The following is a 10,761-nucleotide window of genomic DNA, read 5'->3' as shown; positions in this document are numbered from 1 at the left end:
GGTACTCAGATTGGAAACACTATACTCTCTCAACCTGGAACATGGCCAGAACAGCATTCCACACACACACACACATACATACACACACACACACACACCACACAAAAACTCCATTAAAACATCTGAGCTAACAATTTTATTGTTCCTTCCCCAATTACCACTTTTTTTTTCAAATGTCACAATGTGACCACACACACAAACACTGCTAGGTAACCATACCAAGGGCAACAGAAACACTCCCCTTAAGACAAGGAAATGTCAAAAACACAAACATACCTTACGTACTAATAATATTATCATTTTACACACACACTCTCACACACACACACACACACACACACACACACACACACACACACTTTTGTATCCCAGGACATCAGGGAGTTTCTGAAGCAGGAAGATCCAGCCTCACAGCAAGTTTCACCCAGAACACTGGAACACACTATAAAGAAGGAAATACAGCAGATTACCCACACACTTCTGGCACTGATAGTTCTTACCAAAAGTATGAAACTACCATGCAAATATGGGATTTACTGCCCTGAACTGAGAGGGAAAAGTGCCAATAAAACACATTTCTTGCACTTTTAAACTGTGATGTCTCCTTCCCATCTGTAACAGCGCAGGGAGCTTGGACGTCTACGCTGCCTGTGTACTTACATGTAAATTAGGATGACATTGGATAAGTAGATCATGCATGCGGCACAAAGCACAGGGCATGTGGATCACACAGGAAAGGACATTCAAACGGCACAATGCCTTTGACACGCCCCAATACCTATCTCACATGGAATGACAATACTGAGAGAGAGAGAGAGAGAGAGAGAGAGAGAGAGAGAGAGAGAGAGAGAGAGATAATGTATGTGTGTGTTTGTGAAATATGGCGCGGGAGAGAGAGAAAATGAGAGAGAGAGAGAGAGAGAGAGATGGTGATAAAGTCTCGGGGAGAGAATGAAAGAGACTGGATAAAGGGACAGAGGGAGGCAGAAATCGGAAACGCTTCTTCAATTCTTAAAACTGCTTCCAAAGGCCAAAGGGCGTATTCCTTCTTCATGAATAGAGCAGGCGGGAGGAAAATTACATGCCTCTAACATCTCTAATTACGAAGGCATACTTGGAACAATAGTGACTCAGCAAGAAAGAAAACTTTAGACTAAACAGTAAGAAAGGTACATGTACTGATAGACAGAGCATGGCAAGCAAAAGCTGAGAGAAAGAGAGAGAGAGAGAGAGAGAGAGAGAGAGAGAGAGAGAGAGAGAGAGAGAGAGAGAGAAGAGAGAGTTGAAGAAAAAACAGGCTGGGGGGGGTGCTTCTAATGAGCTGTTTGATTCTGCATTAATGAGCAGATTTGAGACTGTTAGAATGTTAATCTGATTCAAGCCAGTCACAAAGGCACTCACACACACCCCATCAGCATACCACCAGACAAACGATCACACACAAGTATGCAGCTGTTAGAAATACATACATATAAAACCACATACCAAGAACACACACACACAAACGAGTATTTCCCATCAGAAGTCACTGACCACAAAACTCCTCAGACTAAAACAGAGTAGCAATAATATATTTATCTCTATGGCCTTGTGCTTCTGAACAATAGGAGTGTTACCAAGAGAGCACACACACACTTATCGATGCACAATGCACTGAAATCACTTCCTGATGAGTGAAAGAAAGTCCCTGAAGATATAATTAGTTATGACCAAGTCCCAGATGACTCAAATCCTAATCTACAAGATTACACCATCAATTAAGAACACCAAACTCACTAACCAATCCCATAAAAACCTAGTGAACCTATTTCCAGTGACTTATTTCGAAGATAAAACTTGACTCAAAAATGTTAGTCACTTTCTTTTAGATGCTTATATATACAGGTCTTCAGTCTTCAATTATTGGGGAAGCTGTTCATTACATAATATGCAGCATTATAGTGAAGAAATTTCTCTACTCTTCGCTACCTTTGAAACGACGAGCACTTATTACTGACATATGTGAGTGTTACGGACATGACCTCTGAACCTTGATCAGTATGCATGTAAAGTTCAACACATAGGTGTAGGAGAATGAGGTTGCTAGTTAACAGGAGGCAGGCGTGTGTCTCCCCACTGGAAGGTGTTTAAATCTGTGCGCCATTAGGACTCCAACCCTAGTCTGCTTTGCTACAGATTAAGTTTATTGCACAAATTCCCCATAGGCTTACGACCTGCCAGGCCAATGTCTCTAAACACACACAGACACACACACATACACACTCACACCATGCCTAAAGTAGTCTTTATACACACATGTGCAGCCGATACCTGTGGTGTAATCACAGAACATTCTTTTAGTGGTGGCTGAAATGAATGAATGAATTGTACTGAATGTGTTGTTGCTTTAATGTAAGTCTGATGAAGAATTAGTACAACTAAATCTTCTAAATATACTGAAGTGTTTCGCCATCCTGCAGTGTTGTAAAATTGTACTGATTCGGCTGATGCTGGATACAGTAATAAACCTCAGGTGTTTGCGTATAACCAGCAGGTCAATAGTATCAAAAAGCCATTTTATTCACTTTATGTACCTTTTGGCACCTTAAGAGTTCTACTGACACAAATAAATTGTTTCCATTCCTTGATCACAATAATAATCTTTCCTTGATCAGTCATTATATATAACATTATATTATTTAACATTATACTATATTGTCGATTATATTACAATATTACTATTTTAGCAAAGTTATGACTGAAAAATCCCCATCGTGCTTTATACAATTTTTCAGCATAATGGTCATTGAGGTTGTAGAAGGTGAGGTTGAAGGTGAGGTTGTAGAAGGTGAGGTTGCAGGTGAGGTTGTAGAAGGCCGTTTCATGTCACAGGTCACACACCATGGCAAGACGAAGTGCAGCAACAAGACACAAGGTAGTCAGCAACATCTCTCTCAGACCAGGACTTCAAGGCAGACTGAGGTTTCAAGATGTGCTACACAAGATCTTTTGAAGGAGCACAAAGAAACAGGTAACGCTGAGGACAGAAGATGCAGTGGTCTGCCAAGGAAACGTGGTGCAGATATAATATATCATGCATATCTCCCTTCAAAATTAGATGTCCAGCAGAAAACTGAGGAACCCAGGCTGTGTTTGGAGAAATCTGGCCAGTAGTGGTCAACATGGAAAAATTGTGGCCAAAAAGCTATACCTTCACCATGGAAACAAGGCTGATGTCATTAAGAACTATCATCAGCATAAAGAAAAAAATATGTATCATATAATTCAATTGAAATCCCTTGGGCAATGTATGTGTACTAAAATACAGCTTCAAGGTACATGTAATTTTTTTGCTAGCTACGATTCATACAACAAAACAACTATTAATCTCTATTAATGCTCCAGCTCTTTCCAGGAATATATCAGAGCCAGCGTGTCTCCGCCTTATCAAAGTTGAAATGCAATCTGCTTAACATAAAATGATTTACATTCACATTATGACAATGTACACATTTATTCTATGTGTATACCAATAGACAATACCCAACAATCTGAAGATCATTTAAGTTTTGGGTTTCATGAAATTTGTTTTTTTTTATTTGCTTTCAGGTTATGAGGAACTGTCTGACATTTTAAAAATATATAATTACAGTGAAAAATTCCTTAAAACAAGGACTGACGGACACTGGTGAGTGTCTGAGATGGAGTTGTGATAAATATATCAAAGTGTAAAATAAATGAGTCTGTGGGAGAATCCCAGAGGTTAACGGTCCTCAAGACTAGCATGGTCTTTATGTCTGTTACCGCTCTTCTAAACAATGAACAGTACAGATCCAAATTGTACCACTGGGGTAGGAATAATGAATGTGACAATGTTGTTCAGCGTATGTGAGGTCATTCAGACATGCTGCACAAATCAAACATGACAAACACTGAAGTAAACGTTTGGTTGATTATACAACAGAAATGCTCAAAGTAGTGATCCCAAAAAAACCTTCCAGCGTTCCAGTGGCTCATCGGACAGCCGCTAACGGCTGAGAGCTGGTCAGCTAATGTGTATCGCTTTCCCAACACGCACCACTGTGTTTGCTGTGTGTATACTGTTCAGCTGGTGAAGTGCAAATCTAAAAGGCAACCCTACGCCAGACAGCAAAGAACACTCCCTGTCTCGTATTCGAGGAGTCAAAGGTCACATGGAGGTCATCTTAAGGCTCAGAGGCTAAGCCAGCAGCGAACTCTACAAGTGTCCGAGTGGGTCTCCCAGACATTCCCTTCCGTAGGTAGGGGACCTCATCCTTATTGGTCATCACCCCAGCGATATCAAGATGAGCCCAATGATTGGCCGTCACAAACTCCTGCAGGAATGCAGCGGCTGTACAAGCCCCAGCCGTGCTGTGGGGAGAAAAACACCTCAGTAAGATGGCGGCTGTACGCAAACACAGGCATGGCCATAAACACATATGAACTTTCCATGGAGATTGACAACAGTGTAGTAATATGTGGTTGTGAAAACAAACCCAAAGACTTCACTTATGATGGTAGAAGAAATGATAAAATTACAACTTTCAAAATGTTCTTACACAGTAATGTGTAGCATCACATGTAGCCAAGCTTGCAGCAATACTAACCAGACATTGATCACTGACCCCACTGCATACTTAAAAACTACAAAACTATTTTCTGACAAATGTATCAAATTATCAAATGCATGGGGAGGGGCATAAAGCATCAGTGCTGGTACTCGTGTCTGTAAGTAATGGTAGTAGTCCTGTACGCAAATGTACCCGCTATATTTGCCGATGTTGTTTAGGTCCGCCAGCATGCTTTCTGTGACTTGTCTGGTGTAGTGTTGAAACAGTGGCATCCTCCACACCCTGTCACCTGTAATGACACTGGCCTGCAAGAGCACACACACACACACACAAGCACACACACACACACACAAGCACACCCAGACACACACAAGCACGCACAGACACATTTGCGCGTGCACACATGCACACAGACATTCACGCACACAGAAGAATGACCCTTTATATAAACACCTAGAGCAACCCAACTGAAACCTTCATATAAAGAAATAAAGTACAGCAATCCAGATGAGCTCAGTCAACAATTAATCTCAATTTGATATAGAGTAGATAGAGAATGCTAATAATCTATTATAAAGAGGAATATTGGCCTGAATCCAACTCTCCTAATTGGAACCTTTTCCGATTTTCTCCACATGCATATTTACTTAGCAACAAAAATATGGTAGAAGTTTAGTTTAAAAAATACTTTAATACTGTAAACATTCAAAGGTTTGGTGAAAGATAAGTGAAATGTTCATGTTCTAATACAAGACATCTGTTCCGTCTTTATTATTTTAGATTTTATTTTTGCTCTTGCTTGCTATTTGCTTCAGGTTTTATGTTCTATTTTATTTGAATTTGTTTTATTTTATTTCTACAAATAATATACACAAATTAAGGTTTGGTTAAACCCATAGCCAACATACCCATAGTATTTCTGGTATTGAAACGATAGTCTTTTCATGGTTATGGAAACATGAACACTAAATGAACGTGCAGAACGGTGTGTTTGGATTTCATAGATGAATTTAATGATTTGTCGGTTTATTCTACTTTAAATTATTTAATGAAAACAAGTAAATGCGAGATATTTGAGCTAATTTTGGAATGTGTTAAATAAAGGTCATATTGTTATCTATTTAAATACATCTTTGTATTAGTAATATTAATGTGTACATTGGATCCTTATTCATTTACCTTATATAACCGCTCCCAAAGCCAGTCTGAGTTAGTAAAAACCCCTGTAGCCGCAGAGCCCAGGGCTACATTCATAGCACCTGTCAAATAAGAGAAACATTATGGCTGCGTGCAGATATATGCCTGTGGGACCCATCTATGCAGCTGCACCTGTAAGTACATTGTACGTGAAAAACACGTGTACATGTGTGCACGTGTGCTTGGGTAGAATGCAAGTGCACATGCACATGTGTGCAAATACCTGTGAGTGTAGCAGCATTGACCAAAGCCCTGGGCTTGAAGGTGTGCGCGTAGCACAGGGCGTCTGCGAGAATCAGGCGGCCCTCGGCGTCGGTGTTGTCCACCTGTCGGAGCACAAAGCGTGGTTACGTACGCCATCCCCGAAGCTCCTCTCCGCAACGCCAAAACGCACACAGAGTACACTTGCGTGTCCGCAGCGGCAGACGCACGTCTTGGGGAATACCTGGATGGTTTTGCCATTCTTGGCACGCACCACATCTCCTGGTTTGGTAGCTTTTCCACTAGGCATATTCTCACAGAGGGGCGTAATACCTGAGCTCCAACAAGAAGCAAGCAGCAATGTTAGCGTATTGCTAATCATTTTTTTTCTTGTAGCCTCATACAGAAAATATATAAGGAATGAATGAAAGGACATCAAAACGAATATTACCATGCAGTAGAAATATAAAGTCAGTAAAATAAAGAGAAAGGGAGGGGGCGGACCTATGATGTTGATTGGCAGTTGCAGAGCAGCTGCAGTGACGATGGTGGAGCAAACAGAAGCAGCGCCACCCATATCTGCCCTCATGGCGTCCATACCGGATGAAGGCTTCAGCGAAATTCCACCACTGAGAAACACAGAAGTGGAACACACACCCATCTGTAAATAACAGTAAGCAAACAAAATGAGGTGGCCAATATTAACTACTAATGGAAACTGATGACATTTTGAAATGACTGTAAGCAAATGTTTTGCCAGTGTGAGCGGGCCATCGATATCTAATGCTTTCTGTGATAGTCTGAACAGTGTGTGGAACACGTTACCTGTCAAAAGTGACTCCTTTACCCACTAGCACTAGAGGCCCTTTACTGGAATCAGGGGCCCCAGTGTAATGCATTTCCAGGAAGACAGGGGGCTCTTCTGAACCTCTGGACACACTGAGAAAGGCCCCCATCTGCTCACTCTCTATCCAGGACTTAGGTCTGAGAATGGGAAAGACTCAAATGATTAAAAAAAAAAAAACAATTTTTTTAAGTTGTGAAGGATATTTGCTGTCTATATCATTTTAATCTAAGCTGTACAGAAGTACTGCATTTTGTCTCTTAAAACCAAGTCTGGTGTTGAATTTGGCCATCACAGAGCATTCATGGGACAGTGTGATATTACCTGTATGAAAAACCTATTACATCTAGACCTCAAACAGTACAGTAAATAACTGTTCAGTTAAATACCAGAGATCAAAGCCAGAGTGAAAACAATCTCACATCAGTCTGCTCCATGTCAAATACCTTTTATGTATCACCACTCGGTCTGAAAAGGGTGAAAATTTCTGCTCTATGGTGTCAGCAAAGACCGTCGGTGTGACGTGATTGGCTGGAGCCTCCATAAGACTTCTGGCCAGATTCTGACCCTCCCCGTACAGAACGCCTTTCTGCCAAGCTTGTGTATCAGCACTGTGAAGTTGACATACTTTCGTAAGCTTCATATGACAAGAATATCTGCATACATACACATTTCTGTCAGTTACATACAAACAAGAGATGGAGATGTGAAATGTGATGAGGTGTCATTTATACTAACATACTTGACAGAAACTGAAACTAATGATTGAACTGCACATAGATTTAAATGAATTCTATATACTGCACTGTATATATATATATATATATATATATATATATATATATATATATATATATATATATATATATATATACACACACACACACACACGTTTCCCTGTACCTGCCATGTAGCTGTGGAGTGACATGGATCTTTTTCTTGCTCTTGAACTCATCATACTCAAACAAGCCGAGTACAGCGCCCTCTGCTGCTGACTGACTGTCACCACATGGGTCAACCTCTACATGAGGCACCTCTAAATCCTGAAGTTGCTTGCAGCCCACTGTCACACAAGTACACACACACAAAAAAAGTTGTTACTGCTTAGTAATGTAAGGAGTAAGCAGTCCTTCACCTGCAACACCGCACTGTGACTTCTAACTCTATCCTAAGGTGCCTGTCACATATATTGGGCCTTTCTGGCATTTTAATTATCTGAAATTGGTGTTTGAACATATTGCTGTCAGAATGGCACAGAAGATGTCTTCGATACATGTTGCTGTCCAGATGTGAAACTTTAAAGGCAGAAATGGTGTAGAACTGTTTCTCTCTCACACACACGCACACACACACACACACACACACACACACACACACACACACACACACACACACACACACACGCACACACACACACACACACACACACACACACTCACTTGACACAGCTACCCGGATGTTCTCTCTGCAGCTGTCCCAGTTTTCCTTTCCACACACGCCGACTCCTTTCTTACCCAGGCCCACAACCGCTAAACTAGGGAAGTCCTGGGATTATAAGGAAGAGGGGATGAAACTATATGAAATTATATTAGCAAGTCAAGGTCTGAAATAGAACCCTACAATTAAGTACCTGAATTCATGTGTGTCAAGTATTGTGTTCTATATGTTCAGTATTTCATACCTGATGTAAGCCATAGAATACTCTGCTCTTTCCCCTCTTCAGCGGAGGTCCTGATCTAGATCAGTGTTCAAAGAGATGCGGTTTAAGGTGCAGCAAACTGCACGAGAAGGGTAATGCTGCAGGCCGGAGCCCCGGTGGGCGTGGATAAAGGGCGGAGCATGTGTCAATCATTTTCGACTGCAGCCAATCAGATACTAGACTTTCGTTGTCAATCAATTTTTATTAAGCCAATTATCAGCCAGAGTTAGCTGTCAATCATTTTTTACTGCAGCCAATCATCTTAACAGATCTGCCAAAAGAAGGCGGAAACTGCACGGAGAAACTCTTTAAACAGAAGTATATGCCATTCTTGCACAAAAGTAGCTGAATAAAAACATTAGAAGAGCCATGACTTTAGACATTTTTAAATCAAAGTTTAAAATGCTTCTCACTTATTTTTCTGGAACGGCACTTTAATGTTTTTTTTTTTCCTTTATTGACAACGAAAGTCTAGTATCTGATTGGCTGCATTCGAAAATGATTGACACATGCTCCGCCCTTTACCCACGCCCACCGGGGCTCCGGGCTGCAGCATTACATATATGAACTGCACGGTGGATTGACGTCATGATTTTACATGACGATCGTGTGGCGACGTAATCGCGTCCGTTCTCACTGCGTCACGCAGCAACGCCGCTTACTGGACTGAGCGACGAGACCGATTCAGTCTCACCTCAGCCAAAAAGGTTGTGAACTGAAACACTTGCAAATTTTAGCTAGCTAATATCAATGTTAAAACTAGCTGTGTTCAAATTATGACTTATTAATGCCGTTGTAACGATATTACAGAGGAAATAAGGATTTAAGTAACTTCATCGGCAGATAATGGAACAGACTAAGGATGGAGATTCACGGTATTCCCGTGGCAGCGGTAATAAAGTGTCTGTGAGTATAATCCGCCACAGAGTGTAACCCAAAGTATTCTCAGCTTCTGTACTGATGTGGTTTTGTCGTGCTTTGTACGATGAATAAATCAGTGTCTAAAATGTACAATCGTAAAAATAACAGTACAGTCCTGAAGTAATCAAATAATTTGACCGATGTCGAACTGTGCCTGCTCGTAACGCATTTGTCTATCCTAACCCTCTTCGTTTCTTTGAAATGTACATAGATGGATTAGAGAAACTGCTGCTACTTTGATGCTTACACTGTCAGAAAAATAATGATGTTGAAATGTTTTAGCTTTTGTTACCACATGAAAGTTACCAAGACGTATTTGAATAAAAATACATTTTTTTGCCTTTGTTTTAGGAATGATAACCTTGAATAATCTCAAATATGTAAAAGCCGATAAGTAAATAAGATCCACGGAGTAACAATCCAAATATTCTACCGGCCGTTTCAGTAATCGTTAGATTATTCGTCGAAACAGAAGACAGTTGCAGCTAGTTATGGTAAGTGGACAAGATAATGGAGGCGGTTAAGCTGTGCTACTTACATCAGCAGCATCTCAGTAAGTTTTCCTGAGACTGATCTGTCAAACGAGGCTGCAGCGTCAGTGAAATGTATGCCATCCTCGTCTTTATCTCCCTCATAGACACCAAGAACTAAGCCCTAAAAGGCAACAACAAAAAACGCCACACAATGAACGTTAGACACCTGTTACTGTATTCAGTATACACTATGCACTGTCTATTAACGATATCCAAGCGTGAATCTTAGCTTAAATAGCCACATTTTACAGTAACAGCTTCGAAACTTACTTTTCTCGAACTCGAAGTGACTGGAGATACACAAAACGATCGACAAGTATGTCGCCAAATTCCGTAAATTGAAACCTTTCTAAAATGTATCAGCATCGTGCTTCAGTTGCGGCTGCCAGCACACATCAACACACACAGTCGCAGGCAGATCCGCTCATTCACCTTGCCATGTGACACAGGGCCAAACGTGCGCTGTCGCGCGTTATCGCGTCATCAACACGCGACCATAACCTTTAACAGCGGGTTTGTCGTCAGTGTTGCGCAACCTTCTTTCGCCGCATTTAACTCAGTTCTCACAAATCAAAATTAGTTGTAGACAATTATTAGTTTAATTTTACATGTTAAGCCGTTGATACCAATATTTTGTTAATAATAGTTGCTACTTTTTTATGTCTTTCTCTTGAATTTACAGCAGTGTGCTGTAGCATGTTAAACGGGCAATATGCCAAGGCTGTTTAAATCAGGAAATATATCATATTGAGGAATGTGTAAAGGACATCAGACACTGGATGTTGACGAACTCCC

General features: G+C 40.8%; 1 protein-coding gene across 1 annotated transcript; it reads right to left on the bottom strand.

Moving 5' to 3' along the window:
* Positions 1-2,599: 2,599 nt before the first annotated feature.
* lap3 (leucine aminopeptidase 3) lies at positions 2,600-10,489 on the bottom strand. Its single transcript, XM_076990739.1, has 13 exons — positions 10,237-10,489; positions 9,972-10,087; positions 8,495-8,549; positions 8,253-8,358; positions 7,717-7,876; positions 7,260-7,424; positions 6,795-6,953; positions 6,474-6,598; positions 6,214-6,302; positions 5,992-6,094; positions 5,751-5,830; positions 4,764-4,876; positions 2,600-4,371 (listed from the first exon to the last, which is right to left on the bottom strand). Exons 1-13 carry the CDS (start codon positions 10,330-10,332, stop codon positions 4,185-4,187), a joined length of 1,554 nt encoding a protein of 517 aa, XP_076846854.1. The 5' UTR covers positions 10,333-10,489; the 3' UTR covers positions 2,600-4,184.
* Between the last annotated feature and the right edge of the window lie 272 nt (positions 10,490-10,761).

The sequence above is a fragment of the Brachyhypopomus gauderio genome, unplaced genomic scaffold, assembly GCF_052324685.1.
Source record: "Brachyhypopomus gauderio isolate BG-103 unplaced genomic scaffold, BGAUD_0.2 sc77, whole genome shotgun sequence".
Lineage (NCBI taxonomy): Eukaryota > Metazoa > Chordata > Actinopteri > Gymnotiformes > Hypopomidae > Brachyhypopomus > Brachyhypopomus gauderio.
This window is presented reverse-complemented; position numbering and strand designations above follow the sequence as displayed.

What these genes read in the sequence shown, in the direction of transcription:
- lap3 (XM_076990739.1), bottom strand. Translation starts at nt 10,332, where the DNA reads ATGCTGATACATTTTAGAAAGGTTTCAATTTACGGAATTTGGCGACAT. An exon ending in ACTGCCAATCAACATCATAG is followed by an intron (nt 6,303 to 6,473) that starts GTCCGCCCCCTC and finishes GTTGGAGCTCAG; the next exon opens with GTATTACGCCCCTCTGTGAG. An exon ending in CAATGCTGCTACACTCACAG is followed by an intron (nt 5,831 to 5,991) that starts GTATTTGCACAC and finishes CTTATTTGACAG; the next exon opens with GTGCTATGAATGTAGCCCTG.